The sequence below is a fragment of the Neofelis nebulosa genome, chromosome X (assembly GCF_028018385.1).
Source record: "Neofelis nebulosa isolate mNeoNeb1 chromosome X, mNeoNeb1.pri, whole genome shotgun sequence".
Classification (NCBI taxonomy): domain Eukaryota; kingdom Metazoa; phylum Chordata; class Mammalia; order Carnivora; family Felidae; genus Neofelis; species Neofelis nebulosa.
This window is the reverse complement of record NC_080800.1, coordinates 41,986,218-42,007,580: the sequence shown is the minus strand read 5'-3', so window position 1 is coordinate 42,007,580 and position 21,363 is coordinate 41,986,218. Positions and strand designations below refer to the sequence as shown.

The 21,363-nt window shown below is 42.5% G+C and overlaps 1 protein-coding gene across 2 annotated transcripts in view; it reads left to right on the top strand.

Moving 5' to 3' along the window:
* SYN1 (synapsin I) overlaps positions 1-21,363 on the top strand; it is a 51,633-nt gene that overhangs the window by 10,650 nt on the left and 19,620 nt on the right. For both annotated transcript variants that reach the window (XM_058714647.1, XM_058714648.1), the window contains exons 2-5: positions 835-892; positions 995-1,086; positions 3,400-3,556; positions 3,732-3,821. In XM_058714647.1, coding sequence (XP_058570630.1) covers positions 835-892; positions 995-1,086; positions 3,400-3,556; positions 3,732-3,821 — 397 coding nt within the window. The remainder of the gene's footprint in view (positions 1-834; positions 893-994; positions 1,087-3,399; positions 3,557-3,731; positions 3,822-21,363) is intronic.

Below are 21,363 nucleotides of genomic sequence, written 5' to 3'. Positions count from 1 at the left end.
ATGGGCAGAGAAGCCTGTCAAGCAGGAATCCTGGGCCTGGGCGAGGATGCCACTGGAAATCAAGCGCAGCTGAGGTTGGGCCCAGGGACAGTGACATGGCAGTTCATGATCCCTCTACTGCTGCTCCTACCCCTCTTCCCTCCTATGGCTTCCCCTTGTCCTCAGCTGCATCCCTCCCCACCCCCATCATTGCTGGCTCTGGCTTCTTAGAACCACCGCCAGCCTGCACCCTCAATCTGCTCCTCCTTTTTTGTATAGCTGCCCCCCACCGTTGCGTCCCTCATAGCACACAGCCACACGTGGCAAATGTGCCCCTCCGCAGGAAAGGACCAGAGAGCAGAGAGACGCTTCAGGCCACACGAGCAGACACAGGCGCTGAGACATAGCCTGGCACACTTCATGTATTATGCATTCTCTAAGGGTTTGTTTTTTTTTGTTTTTTTTGTTTTTTTTTTTTGCCATTTACGAACCTCCGTGCAAGTTCCAAGTGTGTTACAGCTTACAAAGCACTCCTCGTTTTGCAAAACTTTTCTCAAAAACACTTACGGTAGCAATGTGATGAGCAGACCATACTCTGAGGAGGGCCTGCCTGCCACTTGCAGTTTAAGGACTTATTTTTACAGTTCGCCTCGTCCTTTGACACTGACATACCTCCGTGAGGATTACCACACACTTTATCGTTCATAAAGCGCTGTTGAGCTTTTCAAAGTGTTTCAACAATCGTGAAGCACGTTATGGTTTCTCTAGTAGCACTGGAGGGGTAAAAGGGTCAAAGGACTGGCCTGGGTTTTGTCTTCCTGAGACTGACGGATGTGCTCTGCTTTTCCTCTCCAGGGCAAAATACTTCAAAGGGAAAAAGATCCATGGAGAAATTGACATTAAAGTAGAACAGGTTAGTTGGGGCGGATGGAGCTGGGGGTCAGCTGTAGATTGAAAACTGGATGGTCATTTTCATGTGACGTGGCTGAATCACCATTTTTTTTCTCTTTCCTAGGCTGAATTCTCTGATCTCAACCTCGTGGCTCACGCCAATGGTGGATTCTCTGTGGACATGGAAGTTCTTCGGAATGGGGTGAAGGTCGTGCGGTAAGTATAGAAAGGTTAATTTGGAGTTATGGGAGAAGAATAAGAACTCCCTTAGAGCTGAGGGAGAAGCCCCCACCTCCCCACCCATTTTTCTGTGAGCAAGAACTTAGCTATATTACAGTAGCCAAGATACGGAAACAACTTAAGTGCCCATTAGTGAATGAATGGATAAAGAAGATGTGGTCTGCATATACTATGAAATATTACTTACCCATGAGAAAGAAGGAAATCTTGCCATTTCAGCAACATGAATGGACCTCGGGGGCATTATGCTAAGTGAGATTAATCAGACAGAGAAAGACAAATACTGTATGATTACCTGTTGTCTGTGGAATCTAAAAAAGCCAAACTCATAAAAACAGGGAGTAAAGTAGTGGTTACCAGAGGCTGAGTGGAGGTAGAATAGGAGAGCTTTTTAAGGCTAGAAACTTGCAACTGGTAGATAAGCCCTGGCGATATAGTGCACAGTACAGTGAATAAAGATAACAATACTGTATCAAAATTATCAAAGTTACTAAGAAACTAGATCTTAATTATTCCCACCACAAAAAGGAAATGATAATTGTGTGACATGATGGAAGTGCTAAATAGCCCTACAATGGCAACCATATTACAATATATAAGCGTGTTGGGGCACCTGGGTGGCTCAGTTGGTTGAACGTCCAACTCCAGCTCAGGTCATGATCTCACAGCTGGTGGGTTCGAGCCCCGCATCAGGCTCTGTGCTGACAGCTTGGAGCATGGAGCCTGCTTCGGATTCTGTGTCTCCCCCCTCTCTCTTTCTGCCCTTCCCTGCTTGTGTTCTGTCTCTGTCTCTCAAAAATAAACATAATTATATAAATAAACATATATGTGTGCGTGTGTGTGTGTGTGTGTGTGAAACCTGTTTTATGCCTTAAACTTATACAATGTTATGGGGCGCCTGGGTGGCTCAGTCGGTTAAGCGTCTGACTTCAGCTCAGGTCACGATCTCGCAGTCCGTGAGTTCGAGCCCCGCGTCGGGCTCCGGGCTGAAGGCTCAGAGCCTGGAGCCTGCTTCCGATTCTGTGTCTCCCTCTCTCTCTGACCCTCCCCCATTCATGCTCTGTCTCTCTCTGTCTCAAAAATAAATAAACGTTAAAAAAAATTTAAAAAAAAAACTTATACAATGTTATATGTCAATTAAAAAAATTAGGTACAGAATGTGGGAAGATAACTTCTCTTCTGCAGAGCCAAGGATCCTAGCAGACCACAAGCCAAACGTTTTAGTTATTAAATCAGCAAATATTTCTCTTTCTTTCTTGAGGTTTATTTAGTTTTGAGAGAGGGAGAGAGAGCATGCGAGTTACGGAGAGAGGGGATCAGAAGAAGGTTCTGTGCCGATAGCAGAGAGCCCGAGGTGGGGTTCAAACCCACAAACTGTGAGATCATGACGTGAGCTGAAATCGGACACTTAACCAACTGAGCCACCCAGGCGCCCCTAAATCAGCAAATATTCCTTGAGCATGTACAGATCCCAAAAAAAGCGCCCCCCCCCAAAACCCTCTGCCCTCAGGAAGCTTATATTCGACTGTGGGATACGTACAATAAACAAATAAGAAAACGTAAAGGTGGGGAGCACCTGGTGGCTCAGTCGGTTGAGCTTCCAACTCCAGCTCAGCTCACAATCTTGCAGTTCGCAAGCTCTAGGCCCGCATCTATGCTGACGGCTTTGGATCCTCTGTCCCCCTCTCTCTGCCCCTTCCCTGCTTGCGCGCGCATGCTCTCTCTTAAAAATAAACAAACATGAAAATAAAAGAAAATGTAAAGGTGCTAAGAAAAAATATATAGCAGCAAAGGGATTGTTGGATGACAGAGGGGCTCTGCAATTTGGATAAGGCAGACCAATATTGTGAGAGACATTTGAGGAAAGACCCAAAGGAGGTGAAGGAGAGCTATGTGGGCGTATCTAGCGGGGAAATGTTTCAGGCAGAGGGAACAGCCAGTGTAGGGGCCCTGAGGCTGGAATTTATTCTGGGCAGCATCCTTTGAAGACAGCTAATAGTCTGAGAGATTGTGACCAGGGAGCTGTCAGAGCTGAGTGGGTAGGCTGCTAGGTGACCTTGGCAAGGAGAGGAGCAGGTAGGAAAGGCTTAACGGGGGGTCGCCAGATGGGGAAAGGGCAGAAAGGGTGCCTGTGCCAGAGAAAACAGCTTGTGCATGTGTGCTGGGGTGAGAAGGCACTTTTCCTTGCCATTTCTAGGAGCTGTGGAGATTTAGAAAGTTGGTTTTTGTTCTGAGGGTGATGGGAAGCTCTTGGGGGTACCCTGGACACTTCTACCCCTGCCACCCCAGGTCTCTGAAGCCGGACTTTGTGCTGATCCGCCAGCACGCCTTCAGCATGGCTCGGAACGGAGACTACCGCAGTTTGGTCATTGGGCTGCAGTACGCTGGAATCCCCAGCGTTAACTCTTTGCATTCTGTCTACAACTTCTGTGACAAGCCCTGGGTGGTAAGTGACAGATAGGGTGCTACTGGCAGAGGGACTGCCTCATGCATGCGTGCACGCAGGAGCTCAAAACCACCATGCGCTGGGGGTGCTGAGAAAGTTGGGAAGCTTGGAATCCCAGCTTGGCGACTGTCCAGGTGAAAGGTTTGCTGACCCATCTCTCCTGACTCTCTCATAGTTCGCCCAGATGGTTCGACTGCACAAGAAACTGGGGACAGAGGAATTCCCTCTAATCGATCAGACCTTCTACCCCAATCACAAGGAGATGGTGAGTCTGGGGGAGTAGGATGGGCAGGAGGGAGAAGCGTCATGTTACCAATGGCGTGCTGGCAGCCAGTGCGGCCAGTGTGTGCATGTGGAGAGTGAAGTTGCTTCGCAACAGGATTTATTAATACCACGAATTTACTTATGTGCTTACAAGGGCTATTTACATCATTGATCCTGTTACTTATAGTATCTCTTATCGCCAGTATTAAACATTGACTTCTAATGTAAATGGACAGATCTACTGCAATGAATCAGATTCTACTACGTATAGAAAGCAAGTCATTGTTACTAATATTGTCAAATGTGTTTCCTGATAGAAATGTGACCAATGTTCCAGATTAGGAGCGGCAATCAAATTATCGGTGGCATTGTTACAAATTAAATTGTTTACAAAGACCCAGGTGCCTGGTTGGCGCAGCCGGTTAAGTGTCCCACTTGGGCTCAGGTCATGATCTCATGGTTTGTGGTTCGTGAGTTCGAGCCCCACGTCGGGCCCTGTGCTGACAGCTCGGGGCCTGGAGCCTGCTTCGGATTCTGTGTCTCCCTCACTCTCTGCCCCTCCCCTGCTCACATGCAGTCTCTCTCTCTCTCTCAAAAATAAATAAACATTTAAAAAACTACTACTTAAATTGTTTACAAATAGCAATTGAATTGTTGGTTACTATTATCATAAAATATAATCATTAATATTACAACTCACTACAAATTATTATTATTGATGTAAATTCTGAGTACCAATGTTATGAATCAAATTATAGTTCTTAATGGAAATTGAATAATCATTACTGTGTCATCAGAGATTATAACTATTATTATAAATTATTGTCATATTAGAAGTTATGCTCTAATATAAATTATGTCTCTGTTTTGAATTATATTATACTTCATAGAAATTACATTATCATTAATAATATCAAATATTATAACTAATATTACAGTTTATTACCAGTGTTACAAATTAAGATTTTCATGTGAGAAATTAAACCATTAGTATGTTGTAAAATATTATTATAAATTATTGCCAATATTACACATTAAGATTACTAATAGAAATTACAAGTAACTATCTGATAGTTTCTAATAGAAATCATCATTAATATGGTTAACACTCCAGTTTATATTAGGAATATTTACTGATATTAAAGTAACAATTACTAATATAAATTGTGAGTGCCACAGTTATGGATCAGATTTTCATCACACATAGAAATTGAATCACCATTACTGATGCCATCAAATTTTACAACGAATTTTTCAAACTTTTAGCAGCATTATAAATTATGTTTGCTTATGCAAATAATTATCACCACTTTTGTGAATTAAATTTACAGTTAAATATCAATATTGACCCAACATTGGTTAAATAACCAACTTGGCTAAATAAACATTGGATTTACTATTTAAAATTCTTATTGGTATTACAAATTATGGTTACTGATATAAGTTAACAGTGTTATGAATTAAGTTTACTTACAGATGAAAATCAAATCATTAGTTGTCAGGAAACTCAATTTGTTTGTCATTATTATTATTCCACATTCTTTGAGAGACAGGATAGCTGACTGTGGGTGAGAGCATGGAGTCTAGCCAGAATTTCTATATTGGAATCCTAGATCTACAACTTACTAGCTTCCTAACATAGGAAATATTACTTAATGCTCTGTGCCTCAGTTTACCCATCTGCAAAATGTGGGTAATAATAGTTCCTGCCTCACAGAGTTGGCGTGAGAATTAAAATCGTTAGAACAGTGCATCCGGGGGCACTTGGGTGGCTCAGTCGGTTAAGCACTCGACTTCGGCTCAGGTCATGATCTTGTTTGTGGTCTAGGAGTTCAAACCCCACTGCCTGCTGAAGCCTGCTTCAGATTCTGTGTCTCCCTCTCTCTCTGCCCTTCCCCTGCTCACACTCTGTCCCTCTCCCTCTCTCTCTCTCAAAAATAAATAAACATTAAAAAATTTTTTAAAAAGAACAGTGCATCTGGTATATATTAACTGCTACCTAAGTGTTGACAAAGTTCCCTCCTATTCTTAGTTTGTTGAGTGTTTTTATCATGAAACGATGTTGAACTTTCTCAAATGTCTTTTCTCTATTTATTGATATGATCATGTAGGGTTTTTTTCCCCTTTATTCTATGAATATGGTGTATTACATGACTAGAGTTCCGTGCAAGTTGAGCCACATTTGCATACCTGGACCAAATCTCACTTGGTCTGGTGTATAATCCTTTTTAGGACTCAGTTTGTTAGTATGTTATTGAGAATTATGATATCTGTAATCATAAAGGATATTGATCCGTAGTTTTCTTATGACGTCTTTGTCTGGTTTGGGCATCAGGGTAATAGTAGCCTCACAGAATGAGATGGACAGTGTTCCCTTCTCTTCTATTTTGGGGAAGAGCTGTGAAAGATTGGTGTTAATTCTTTTTAAATATTTGTAGAATGCACCGGTGAAGACATCTAGTCCTGGGCATTTCTTTGTAGGCAGTTTCTTTATTACTCATTCAATCTCTTCATTTCTTATAGCATTATTCAGATTTTTCAGTTCCTCTTTAGTTTTGGTAGTTTGTGCCTTTCTAGGAATTTGTCCTCTTCATCTAGATTTTCTAATTTGTTGGCATATAATTATTCATAGTACTCTCTTCAAATTATTTTCATTTCTGTAAGGTTAGTAGTTATGTCCCTCTTTCATTCCTTATTTTTTTTTAAGTTTATTTAGTTATTTTGAGGAGTGGGGAGGGGCAGAGAGAGAGAGAGAGAGGGAGAGAGAGAATCCCAAGCAGGCTCCACACTGTCAGCACAGAGCATGATGTGGGGCTCAATCCCACGAACCATGAGATCATGCCCTGAGCCGACATCCAGAGTTGGATACTTAACCAGCTGAGCTACCCAGGAGGCGCCCCTCATTCCTTATTTAATAGTTTTCTCTCTTGTCCTTCTTAATCTAAAGGTTTGTCAGTTTTGTTGATCTTTTCAAAGAATCAGATTTTGGTTTCTGTATGGTTTTTCTATTCTCTATTTCAACTTATTTCCACTGTAATCTTTATTATTTATTTTTTATTGAAGTATAATTAACATAATGTTATATTAGTTTCAGGTGTACAATATAATGATTCAACAGTTCTATACCTTTCTCAGTACTCATCAAGATAAGTGTACTCTTAATCCCCTTTACCCATTTTACCCATTCCCCCACCCACCTCCCCTCTGGCAACTTACCAGTTTGTTCTGTATATTTAAGAGCCTAAGGGGTTTTTTTAGGAGCACCTGGGTGGCTCAGTCGGTCGAACACCCAACTCTTGGTTTTGGCTCAGGTCATGCTCTCACCGCTGGTGGGTTCAAGCCCCACATGGGGCTCCACGCTGGCGGCGCGGAGCCTGCTTGGGATTCTCTCTCTCACCCTCTCTCTCTGGCCCTCCCCTGCTTTCTCTCTCAAAATAAATAAACTTAAAAAAAATCAAAAAGAGTCTAGGTCTTTTTGTCTCTTTTATTCTTTGTTTTGTTTTTTAAATCCCACATATGAGTGAAATCATATGGTATTTGTCTTTCTCTGACTTATTTCACTTGGCATGATACTCTCTAGCTCCATCCATGTTGTTGCCAATGGCAAGATTTCATTATTTTCTATGGCCAAGTAGTATTCCATTGTGTATATATCCCACATCTTTATCCATTCATCAGTCGATGGGCGCTTGGGTTGCTTCTATATCTTGGTAGTGTAAATAATGGTACAATAAACATAGGGATGTGTATATCTTTTTGAATTAGCGTTTTCATTTTCTTTGGGTAAATACCCAGTAATGGAATTACTGAATCACATGATAATTCTACTTTTAATTTTTTGAAGAGCCTCCATACTGTTTTCAACAGTGGCTGCATCAATTTGCATTCCCACCGACAGTGCTTGAGGGTTTCTTTCTCTCCGTATCCTTGCCAACAATTGTTATTTCTTGTGTTTTTGATTTTAGCCATCTGACAGGTGTAGGGTGATACCTCATTCTGGTTTTAATTTGCACTTCCCTGATGATTAGTAATGTTGAGCATCTTTTCATGTGTCTGTTGGCCATCTGGATGTCTTCTTTGGAAAAATGTCTATTCAGGTCCTCTGCCGACTTTTAATTGGATTATTTGTGGGCTTTTTGGTGTTGAGTTGTATAAGTTCTTTACATATTTTGGACATAAACCCCTTATCAGATTAACCCCTACTCACTTGCAAGTATCTTCTCCCATTCAGTAGGTTGCTTATTTGTTTAATTGGTGGTTCCTTTTGCTATGCAAAAGCTTTTTATTTTGGTGTAGTCCCAATAGTTTAATTTTGCTTTTGTTTCTCTTGCCCAAGGAGACATATCTAGAAAATTTTTTCTATGGCTGATGTCAAAGGAATTATTGCCAATGTTTGCTTCTAGGAATTTTATGGTTTCAGGTCTCACATTTAGGTCTTTAATCCATTCTGGGTTTATTTTTGTACATGGTCTAAAAAAGTGGTCCAGTTTCATTCTTTTGCATATAGCTGTCCAGTTTGCCCAGCACCATTTGTTGAAGAAATTGTCTTTGGGGCGCCTGGGTGGCTCGGTCGGTTAAGCGTCCGACTTCGGCTCAGGTCATGATCTCATGGTCCGTGAGTTCGAGCCCCGCGTCGGGCTCTATGCTGACAGCTCAGAGCCTGGAGCCTGTTTCAGATTCTGTGTCTCCCTCTCTCTCTGCTCCTCACCTGTTCATGCTCTGTCTCTCTCTGTCTCAAAAATAAATAAACGTTAAAAAAAATTAAAAAAAAAAAGAAATTGTCTTTTCCCTGTTGTATATTCTTGCCTCCTTTCTCACAGATTAATTCATCATGTAAGCATGGGTTTATTTCTGGCCTCTATTCTGTCCCATTAACCTATGTGTCTATTTTGTGCCAGGACCATACTGTTTTCATTACTACAGCTTTGTAGTGTATCTTTAAATCTGAGATTGTGATTTTTCCAGTTTTGTTCTTCTTTTTCAAAGCCGCTTTGGCTATTTGGGGTCTTTTGTGGTTCCATACAAATTTGGGATTATTTGTTCTAATTCTGTGGAGAATGCTGTTGGTATTTTGATAAGGATTACATTAAATCTGTAGATTGCTTTGGGTAGTATGGACATTTTCACAATATCGGTTCTCCCAACCTATGAGCACAGAATATCTTTCCATTTGCTTGTGTCATTTTCAATTTCTTTCATCAGTGTTTTATAGTTTTCAGAGTGTAGGTCTTTCACTTCCTTGGGTAAGTTTATTCCTGGGTATTTTATTATTTTTGATGCAATTATAAATTGGATTATTAATCTCTCTTAATTTCTTTTTTCAATGTTTATTTTTGAGAGAGAGAGGGAGAGAAGAGAAGAGAGAGCATACAGGGGAGGGGCAGAGAGAGAGGGAGACAGAGGATCCGATGTGGACTCCGCACTGACAGTGCTCTGATAGCAGTGAGCCCTGACGCGTGGTTCAAATCACAAACTGGAGATCATGACCTGAGCCGAAGTCAGACGCTTAACCACCTGAGCCACCCGGGCACCTCTCTTAATTTCTTAATTTCTCTTTCTGCTACTTCATTGTTAGTGTGTAGAAATGCAACAGATTTTGGGGCGCCTGGGTGGCTCAGTCGGTTAAGCATCCGACTTCAGCTCAGGTCATGATCTCGCGGTCCGTGAGTTCGAGCCCCGCGTCGGGCTCTGTGCTGACAGCTCAGAGCCTGGAGCCTGTTTCAGATTCTGTGTCTCCCTCTCTCTGACCCTCCCCCATTCATGCTCTGTCTCTCTCTGTCTCAAAAATAAATAAACGTTAAAAAAAATTTTTTTTAATAAAAAATTAAAAAAAAAAAGAAATGCAACAGATTTCTATGTATTAATTTTGTATCCTGTGACTTTACTGGATTCAGCTATCAGTTCTAGTAGTTTTATTGGTGGAGTCTTGAAGGTTTTATTCTGTATAGTATCATGTCATCTGCAAACAGTGAAATTTTTACTTCTTCCTTACTAATTTGGATGCCTTTTTTTTTTTGTCTGATTACTGTGGCTAGCACTTCCAGTACTATGTTAAATAAAAGTGGTGAGAGTGGACATTCTTGTCTTGTTCCTGATCTTAGAGGAAAAGCTCTCAGTTTTTCCCCATTGAGTATGATGTGAGGTGTAGGTTTTTCATAGATGGCCTTTATTATGTTGAGGCATGTTCCCTCTAAACCTACTTTGGTGAGACTTGTTATCATGAATGGATGTTGTACTCGGTCAAATGCTTTTCATCCATTGAGATGATCATATGGTTTTTATCCTTTCTCTTGTTGATGTGATGTATCACATTGATTTGTGAATATTGAATTACCCTTGCATCCCTGGAATAAATCCCACTTGATTGTGGTAAATGAGTTTTTTAATGTATTGCTAGATTCGGTTTGCTAATATTTTGTTGAGAATTTTTGCATCTATGTTCATCGGAGATACTGGCCTATAGTTCTGTAGTTTATTGTGTCTTTGCCTGGTTTTGGTATCGGTAATGCTGGCCTCATAGAATGAATTTGGAAGCTTTCCCTCCTCTTCTATTTTTTAGAATAGCTTGACAAGAATAAGTATTAATCTTTATTACTTGTTTCCTTCTTCTTGCTCTGGGCTTAATTTATCTAATTTCTGAAGATAGAAGAATGGGTTATTGATTTGCTAGCTCTCTTCTTTTTAAATACACACATTTAGAACTATGAAATTCCCTTGGGAGGCCTGGGTGGCTCAGTTGGTTAAGTGTCTGACTCTTGATTTTGGCTCAGGTCATGATCTCATGTTTCAGGGGTTTGAGCCCCATGATGGGCTCTGCGCTGACAGAGTGGAGGCTGCTTGGCATTTTCTCTCCCTCTCTCTGTACCCCTCCCCTGCTCTCTCTCTCTCTCTCTCTCAAAATAAACAAACAAACAAACAAACATTTAAAAAGCTATGACATTCCCTATAAGCATCACTTTGGCCGCATACCTTAACTTTTGATACATTGTGTTTTTCTCATTCATCTCAAAGTCTCTTCTAATTCCCCCAGTGATTTCTTCCTTGACCCATTGGTTATTTAGGAACAGTTTACTTTCCACCTGTTTGTGGAATTCCCCAATATTTTTTTTTCTGTTAATAGTTTCTAATTTCATTCAGTTGTGGTCAGAGAACATATTTTGTATGATTCAGTACTTTTACATTTATTGAGACTTGTTTTCTGGTTTTGTGCACTTGAGAAGAACGTGTATTCTGCTGTTGTAGGGTGGAGTGTTCTTTAGATGTCCATTAGGTCTAGTTGGACCTTCTCTTTCTTTGTTGATTCTCTAGCTGTTTTCTCCATCATTTAAAGTGAAGCATTGAAAGGGCACCTGGGTGGCTCAGTTGGTTAAACATCCTCCTTCAGCTCAGGTCCTGATCTCATGGTTCATGAGTTTGAGCCCTGCGTCATGCTCTGTGCTGACAGCTCAGCGCCTGGAGCCTGCTTCGGATTCTGTCTGTCTCTCTCTCTCTTTCTCTCTCTCTCTCTCTCTCTCTCTCCCTCTCCCTGTCCCCCACTCACACTCTTTCTAAAAAATAAACATTAAAAATTTTTTTAATAAAAAATATTTTAAAAGTTTCCTCTTTATAGGTTTAGTCTCGGGGTGCCTGGGTGGCTCAGTCGGTTAAGCATCCGACTTCGGCTCAGGTCATGATCTCACGGTTGGTGGGTTCGAGCCCTGGGTCGGGCTCTGTGCTGACAGCTCAGAGCCTGGAGCCTGCTTCTCCCTTCTGTGTCTCCCTCTCTCTCTGCCCCTCCCCCACTCACGCTCTGTCTCTCTCAAAAATAAATAAACATTAAAAAAATTTTTTAAATAAGTTTAGTCTCTCACTCTTCCATTGTGCTAACATAAATTACATCTTTACACATCATGTGTCCACAAATACAGACTTACAATTATTGCTTGCCGCAGTTGTCTTTTAAATTAGATGGATGTTAAGTGTTACAAACAAAGCATGCATTCACACTGTCTTTTGTATTTACCTATGTACTTACCTTTACAGGTGCTCTTTATTTCATTTGGATTCAAGTTACTGCTTAGTGACATCTCACTGCAACCTGAAGGACCCTCTTAGTATTTCCTATAGAAGTGTCCTAGTAATGAACGATCTCACTTTTTGTTTATCTGCAAATGTCTTCATTTCTCCTTCATTTTTGAACTGTTGTTTGGGACAACATAGAATTCTTACATGATGGTCTTTTTCTTTCGGTGCTTTGCACATGTTGTCCCACCACCTTCTGGTTTCCAAGGTTTCTGATGAGAAATCGGCTGCTGATCTTACTGAGGGTCACCTGTATGGGATGGGTCACTTCCCTCTAACTACTTTCAAGATTCCCTCTTTGTCTTTGGCTTTCGTAAGTTTGTTTATGATGTGTCTAGATGTAGATCTCTATGATTCTATCCTACTTGAAGTTCAGTGAATTTTTTGGATATGTAGGTTAGTATTTTCCCTTAAATGTGGGAGGTTTTCAGCCATTATTCCTTTTAATATTCTTTATTGCACCTTTCTCTCTACTGTCTCCTTTTGGGACTCCCGTTAAGTGTGAGTTTATATGTTTGAAGGTGTTCCCCAGGCCCCTGAAGTGTTCGTTTTGTTTATTTTTTTTCTTTCAGTTCCTCAGATTGGATTATCTCAGTTGACCTACCTTCCGATTCATTGATTCTTCCCTCTGGCAGCTCGAATCTACCGTTGAGCCCCTCTAGTGAATTTTTTTTAAGTTTACTTTTGAGAGAGAGAGTTGGGGGGGGAGGGGCAGAGAGAGAGGGAAAGAAAGAGAAACCCAAGTCCAGAGCCCAACGCAGGGCTCAACCTCACAAACCGTGAAATCATGACCTGAGCCGAAACCAAGAGTTGGACACTCAACCGACTGAGCCACCCAGGCGCCCCTGTAGTGAATTTTTATTTCAGTTATTGTGTTTTTCACTTCTGGAATTCTATTATTTGATAAATTCTATCTTTTTACTGATAGTCTATTTGTTAGAACTTCATTCTCATACATTTATTTAGTTCTTTAGACATGATTCCTTTTAGTCTTTTGAAAATATTTTAATTGGTTGATTTATAGTCTGTCTATTAATTCCAATATCTGGGTTTCCGTAGGGACAATGTCTGTTGGATATTTTATCTTCCTCTGTTTGGGTCATACTTTATTGTTTCTTTGCACGTCTCATGAGTTTCTGTTGAAAATTAACATTATAAATAATATAGTATGGCAGCTCTGAAAATCAGATTCTCTCCCCAACTCCAGGGTTTGTTTTTCTTGCTCTTTGTTTTTTTAGTGACATTCCTGAACTGGTTCCATAAAGGTTGTATTCTTTGTCCTACATGGCCGAAGAAGTCTCTACTCCATTAGCTTAGGGGTCAGGTAATTAATAGCAGATATTTCTTTAAACACCTAGAGCCATCAGGGCGCCTGGGTGGCTCAGTCAGTTGAGGGTCCAACTTCAGCTCAGGTCATGATCTCGTGTCCCTGGCTTCAAGCTCCACGTCAGGCTCTGTGCTGACAGCTCAGAGCCTGAAGCCTGCTTCAGATTCTGTGTCTCCCTCTCTCTCTCTCTCTCTCTGCCCTTCCCTGCTCGTGCTCTGTCTCTCTCTGTCTTCCAAAAAATAAAACTAAAAAATGTTCAAAAAGTTAAAAAAAAAACACCTAGAACCATTAAGTCTCTGAGCTTTTGCCAATGGGTCCTGTGTGCATGTCAGAGCAGGCCTTCAACGCTCTGGCAGGCTATTTACAACCTTGCCTTAGCCTTTACTTCCTGATTTTGCAGAGCCTCAAGGTCAGTCAGAGATCCTGAGCCGGCACACAGCTTAGTCATATTTGTGGCTTTCTAGACTCCTAGGAATGTCAGAGCTTTTCAAAGCCTCTTATGGATATCTCATTACCCAACTTTTCCTGTTAGGTTTTTTTGGTCAGCTTGTTGTTTGTCCTAACTATAATCTCCGCCTTAAGCATTGCTGTGTTAAACAATTGCTACTCATTGTTTTTGAAAAGAACCCCCAGGGAAAGCTGTTCACACTAGGTGAACTCTGAGTCAAATCAAGTAGACAAGCCCCATGAATGGAGTTTTCTAGGAAAGTGCCAAGACAGGTTAAATGAAGATAGTTCTCTAGGAATGGAACTTGGGAGGAAGCTCCAACCCTGTTGTGCCTCCTCCTGTGTCTGCTAGGCTGCTGGTTTTCATCAGGATTGCAAGGCTGTTGATTTTCAAGGCCGTTGTGGAGGTGTGGAGAAGAGGATGGGAACAGGGAAAGTTCAGATGCTACAAAGCTTACTGTTCTTCCTGAGTTTCAGCCATTTTTCTTGACTAGGTGCCTCCTGAATTGTTATAAACCTTTGGTCACTTTCTAGAGTTCTGAAAAAAATAATTTTGACAATTTTTGCTACCATTCTCATTGCTTTTATGAAAGAGAGGATTTTTATAGGCCACTGATATCACCTCCAGACATACTTTTTTCTTTCCCAGCCCTAATATAATAGTATTTCAAAGCCAAGATATGGGAGCTAGATGTACTCATTGATATCGGAATATCTTTACTTCTAAGCCTTGTCATTAGATAGTGCTGGGAAATATATATGAATATATATATATATATATATATATATATATAATTTCATGTGTTCATACTGATACCTCCAATTCTAATCGAACACATCACAGGGTTCCTTTTAGCTTTCCCTCATTCTATATTTTTCTTCTATAACAGCATGAACCCTAGCCTCCAATATCATCAATGTGTCTACTCATTTGTTCAATCCTACAATATAGAGATGTATTTTTAGAATTTCAACATCCATACCACTATGAAAAACAAACAGTAAGGTAGAGCTTGAAATTTGTTGGCCCTTTTTAGGTCTTTAGATGAGGACATACAGTCAAAATACTGTATTCAAAAGTTTCTTCGTTTAGCTCATTTTATTGTTCATTCAGCATGATTCCATTATTCATTTTATTTCAAATATAATTTGTTTCTCCTTGTAGTAAATTTTAGGTTTTTTTCCCTATCTGTGGCTTAAATGTAAGACATTAGCATGATTCCAAAAGTCAAAATATAAAAAGGCATATAACAGATAAAATTTAAAATCTAAATGAAATGGATAATTTTCTAGGGATACACAGTTTACCAAAATTGACGCCATTAGAGCTTAACAGACCAATTTCTATAGAAGAAATAGAGAAACTGAGTAAGGAACTACTTCATAAGAAAGCATCAGGCCCAGATGGTTTCACAGGAGAATTCTACCAAACTGTTAAAGAGCAGTCAATCCCAAAGACAAATAAATTGTTCCAGAGAACAGAAGAGGAAAAGAAACTTCTACATGGTTTTTCTAAAACAATTATCACATTGACTGCACACAAAAAATCATGCACACATATTCACTCGTGAATATCAATGCAAAAATCCTAAATGAAATATTAGCAAATGAATTCAAAACTACATTAAGAAAATTATGTAGCATAACCAAGCAAGTGAGTTTCCTTCTGGCAATGCAAGGATGGTTCTTTATAGGTGATTTGTTAATATAATGCAACATATTAATAAATCTAATGAGAAAATCATACAATCATTTCCATAGATATTTTAAAAGGCTTTGACAAAATGATAAAATCATTCAAAAATAGAAATCAACTGATAACTCATTTTTTTAATGTTTATTTATTTATTTTTGAGAGAGTGAGAAAGGCAGAGAAAGAGGGAGACAGAGAATTCCCTGCAGGCCCTGTGCTGTCAGCACAGAGCCTGATGCGGGATTCAAACTCACGAATGGTGAAACCAGGACATGAGCCCAAAGCAAGAGTCGGACCCTTAACCGACTGAGCCACCCAGGTGCCATGACAACTTCTTAACATGATAAAATTTATATATGTCAGTCCTAAAGTTACCATCAACTGAATGGGACAACATGAAAGGCATTTCCACTAAGATCAGGAACAAGGCAGATGCCTGCTGTCTCCTCTCCTTTTCAACACTGTACTTGGAGGTATTAGACCAATGCAGTTAGGCTAGAAAAAATAATTATAGATGTAAGAATGGGTAAAAAGGGCACAAAAATATCTCTATTTATGACAATATCAATAGTATCCCTGGAAATCCCCAAGAGAACCAATAATAAACTAATTTAAACAATAGAGAATTCAGTAATATAATAGAATATAAAATCAACATATAGAAATTAGTTTTCAGGGGCGCCTGGGTGGCTCAGTCGGTTAAGCGTCCAACTTCAGCTCAGGTCATGATCTCATGGTTCATGAGTGGAGCCCCACGTAGGGCTCTCTGCTGTCAGCACAGAGCCCGCTTCAGATCCCCATCTCCCTCTTTTTGCCCCTCCCCCACTCACATGCGCGCGCGCGCGCGCACTCTCTCTCTCTCAAAAATAAATAAAAACATTAAAAACAGAAATTAGTTTCCATAGACACAACCAGATATAATGCATAATAGAAGAGAAAACCCCATTTATGATAACAAATGAAAGATAAAATACTTCAGGATAAAGTCAACAAGGGGTAATGCAAACTTACATGAAGAAAAGCTTAAAACACTCCTGAAAGACACAAAGGTAGACTTACACAAATGCAAAGACATTCCTTGTTCTTGGATAGGATGAATTAGTATCAGAAAGATGTCAGTTTCCCTTCTCAGGTGTTAATTCATAAATTCAATGTCATCCCCCAAAATATACCTATAAGCTTTTATCTGCAACTGATGAAAGTTGATAGTGAAGTTCATATGGAAATGCAAACATGCAAGAATATCCACGTAAAAAAAAAAAAAGAAAAGCTATGAGTTGGGGGTGGGGGGTTGTGGAATTAGACCTCACAGCCCACAGGGAGTCTAATGCCTCTGCCAGGAAACATTTTATGAAGGTTTTCTAATTTAAACAGTATGATGCTGACACATGAATAGACAGTCTGACAGACTAAAGGAAGAAAAATTAAAAGTCCATATATAGACCCATATACATATGGAAATGTGTGGATGGTAAAAGTGGCAAGCTTTGTTTTTGACATTCAAATTTTCCCTCGTTGTGAAATGGATTTTTCTCTTTTTTTTAGCACTTTTACAAACATCTTTATTCTGTGTGCTCTTTGGAATTTTCTCTTTTTTTAATGTTTATTTATTTTTGAGAGACAGAGATAGAGCGTGAGCCAGGGGAGGGGCAGAGAGACAGAGGGAGACACAGAATCTGAAGCAGGCTCCAGGCTCCCAGCCCTCAGCATAGAGCCCACCACGGGGCTCGAACTCATGAACCCTGAGATCGTGACCTGAGCCGAAGTCGGTTGCTGAACCGATTGAGCCACCCGGGTGCTCCTGGAACTGATTTTTGTATAAAGTATGAAGTAGGTTGAGATCCAGTTTCAAATTTCTCTGTCATACACTAAAATCTCATGTATTTCTGGGGCAGGTTCTGGACACCGTTCCAGTCCACCGGTCAATTTCTCTATACCTGTACCAATGCAGTACTATTTTAATAACTATATTTTCTCATTAACTACCGATGTCTAGTAGGGCAGTCACACCCCGTGGCTGTTCTGTGGCCGTGTAGAGGCTATTTTTGTCAGGGACAGAAAGAACATGACTTAAGAGGCCAGGAAGAAGACAGAGCTAATGGTGGGTGACGGTGGCGGGTGGGGGCACAGGCATTAGACTTCCCGCAGGCCAGCTTGCCGCTCACATTTCCTCGTTTGTCCCCCACCCCACTGTGCGGCATGAAGCCACAAACGCCACGCCTGGATTTGTGGCAGCTGTCTGCTCCCACCCTGTACTTCGAGGCACTGGTTGGAAGGTTACCCATCCTCTATCACGTGGTGGGAGGCACATATCGAGACTTTGGCTCTGCTACCCTGTCTCTTCCCATCCAGGCTGCAGGCCACCAGGAATCCTCAGGGCTGCTCAGCTCAGCATCTCTAAATAGTCACCTGTCAGGGATGGGGCACACGGGAGGACTCTGTTAAGCACAGCCCTGAGTTCTTTTAACCCCAGCTTCCCTATAGCGGAGTGATCTGATTTTTGGTCAAGCGGACCTAGCGGTGGGGGCTGCTGCAGGAATAGGGACCTCCCCTCCCTTGCTGCCTACACTCCAGCTGACTCAGGGCTCGGCAAGTATTTATAGAGGGCTCACAATGGAACAGATGAAGTCCTACCCCAAGACCTCTCTGGATCCAGTCCCTTCTCTGGGCTCAGGATTCATGGTCCCTGTGCAGTGGGGAAAGAGAGGGTGCTTGGGAGTGAGAATCAACAGTGTCAGGGATGGGGAGGTTGTGTGAAAGGGAGAGGGCATGAGGGAGTGAGGAAGTGAAGGGAGGGACACGGGAGATGTGTTAATAATGTGGGGAGTTTTCTTTTGAGGGGCCAATTTCACTGAGATATAACAAGTCCAGAAAAGCAGACACATCACAAGTGTGCAGCTCCTTAAACTGTCCCAAAGCGAACACGTTCCCATCGCCTGCATCCAGATCAAGAAACACTACATGACCAGGGGCACCTGGGTGGCTCAGTTGGTGAAGCATCCGACTTCGGCTCAGGTCATGAGCTCACAGTTCGTGAGTTCAAGCCCCGCGTCGGGCTCTGTGCTGACAGCTCGGAGCCTGGAGCCTGCTTCGAATTGTGTCTCCCTCTCTCTCTGCCCCTCCCCTGCTCACACTCTGCCTCTCCCTCTCTTTCAAAAATAAATAAACATAAAAACTTTTTTTAAAGAAACACTACATGACCAAATAGATCCCCAGCACAGTTGGAAGGTGACGGTCTTTTGGGGAGGCTTGAGGGGACAGTTGGGGGAAGCCGGTGGGACTTGAAGAGGCTTACAAGGTGGAGAGTCCCCAACTCACTGTGGCCGAGTAGAAGTCCAGGTCCAAGGCTACTGTGCTTGAGGGTTCAACAGCAGATACTGGGTCACCAGGGAAGGCAGCCAAGTTCCTGGCGTCATGTTCTTGCCCATGTTCAAATCAACAGGTGTCCCTCCATGGACACTGCACAAGGTTGGGATTTAGGTAGGGAGGCATGTAGATGTGGTTGGGCAGAACACTGCTCCCCATGCTTCTTCTCGTGGCTTTCGGTCTTGGGAGAGAAGAGTAGTAGGCACTAAGAATGGGCGGAGGGGCCGGGGAACAGTGAAAGGGAATAGCTCACGGTGAGGAAACAGGGGAGGAGCAGGGAGCAGGGTGGAAAGAAGAGAGCAAGGAGAGGGAGCAGGAACAGGGAGAGAGGGATAGGGAACATGGGGAAGGACCAGGGGGGCAGGGAATGGGGAACCTGGCAAAGGATCAGGGGATGGCAGAGGGGACGGAGAGCACCGAACAGGGAAGAGTGGGGCTATGGCTGCAGGCATCCGTGAGAGGCACACTCAGAGCCCAGTGACCCCCTTTCCTGCAGATATTCAGGAAGCCTCCCTGATATGCTCCCCTCTGAGCCCCTTCCAAGGATACACCACTCATTTCTTGAAGTGCAAGTTCCCATCCCTCAAAGAGCCTAGAGGGGACAGATGTCATGCCTGACTCTTGGGGGTCAGTAAAGTGTGACCAGATGTCCCTTGACTAGGACTAACTGTGACCCACAAGTGGTCAATCCTGAAGATTCAGGACAGTATGGGTTGAGGACAGAATTTGCTGTGATTGGCCTAAACGAGGATCACGGTATCCTGGGGAGGGGGGAGCACTTGTGAGAAAATACCCTGGGGAGGGGATACCTTGTTCCAGGGCTGATATGGGGAGAAGATTGAGGATGAGGAGTCCATGCAGGGTAGAGACTCATGAATATCCCCACAGCTGTTCTTGGTGGGCATGCAGATAGATATAAGCACATCGTTCTTTATATTCTGGTACTTCTGTGAAGCAGAGGTTCAAAATCTCTTTAGGAACCTTGATTGTGAAGTGAGGAAAGGGAGAGGGACACTGAAACTGAGGAGCATTTATGGGGTGAGGGGATGGGATCTTCGTATCATATCAGTAGCTTTTGGGTCTGAGAGACCCACCCCATTTCCTCAGCCAGAGCAGGGTCAGGGGCTTGTATTTTGGTGGGGAGACAGGTATGAGGAAGACGTGGGCAAAGTACCTACATGATTTGAACTCATGAGGCCTCATAGTCTCAATGAGGAGGATGAGCCCCAGGAATTAAGCCACGAGAATTAGGGATGGGAGAAATGTGTCAGGAAGCCCTTTGGGGTTCAGGTAAGATTTCCCCCATCCCTAAGATTCCTGAAAAAAAAATTTGCAGAGCAACTGCCCTGCAGGTTCTACCACCTCAGGGGTTTTTATCTACCCTTCTGGAACCTCGCTGTGAGCCCCTGGTTGGAAGCCTGCCTAGACTTATCCATGTCTGAGTTACAATAAATAGCAAGGGGGCGTGGCTGGTAGCATCTGAAGGCTTGCCCAAGGGTGGTCACAGACAGCCAGGAGCAAAGCAGTGGCCAGCAGGAAGGCAGGATTCATGGCAGGAGCTTGAGAAGCATACGTGGGGGGAGAGTTGAGGAGTGACCTTTAAAAAAAATGAACGAGGGGCACCTGGCTGGTTCAGCCAGTGGAGTGTGTGACCCTTGATCTCAGGGTTGTGAGTTCAAGCCCCATGTTGGGCATAGAGCTTACAAAAAACAAAGGAAAAAGAAAAAATATTGGGATGCCTGGGTGGCTCCATTGAGTGTCTGACTGGCTGAGGTCATGACCTCATGGTTCGTGAGTTCAAGCCCACATCAGGCTTCACGCTGACAGCACAGAGCCTGCTTGGGATTCTCTCTCACACCCTCTCTCTCTGCCCCTGCTCCCCCTCAAAAAAAATAAACTTTAAAAAGAAAGAATGATCTTTCTCTGGCCCAGCTCCCCCCAATCAGGAGAGGATTCGGGAAGCTCCTGTCTAACACTACTGCTTTCCAGGGGCCTGGGGTCATGGGGAGGCCCCCGATGTGGGAGGAAAGGACACTGAGTCTGGGCCGCTGGCCAATGGCCACCTCCATCCATCAGAGCTGTAGCTCTCCACAAAGGTTCAGCATGAGGCCCCCAGTGGTAGATAAATAGTCAACAACAGGTAGTACATACAGTCTGGGCATTCCTGCCCACATGAACCCTCTATTTTATTCTTTCAGTTCCTTCTACTGGAGTGGGGATTAGGAGTTCGGGAGTGTATCTGAGGTTCTAATGGCTTCTTATACAGACTTTCAACCTATCTTCCCTTTTTAAAAAAATCTCCGCCTTCATTCCCACGCTGAAAGGCAACTTGTGTCCTAATTGTTTCCTTTGGTGGGAGCTCTACAGTGTGATAAGAGGTGGTCTTCAGATTTCACCAGTACTGTATAGGAAGTGTCCAGGGCTGGACAGTGAGACATAGGTGTCAGTCACTATTGAGAAGAGAAAGGGCTGGTCTTATTATAGAAACCTACTTCTTCATTTGGGGCACCTGGCTGGCTCAGTCAGTGGAGCATGCAACTCTTAATCCCGGGGTTGTGAGTTCAAGCCCCACACTGAGTGTAGAGATTATTTAAAAAATTTTTTAAAAGCTTAAAAAAAAGGAAAAGGGGCGCCTGGGTGGCGCAGTCG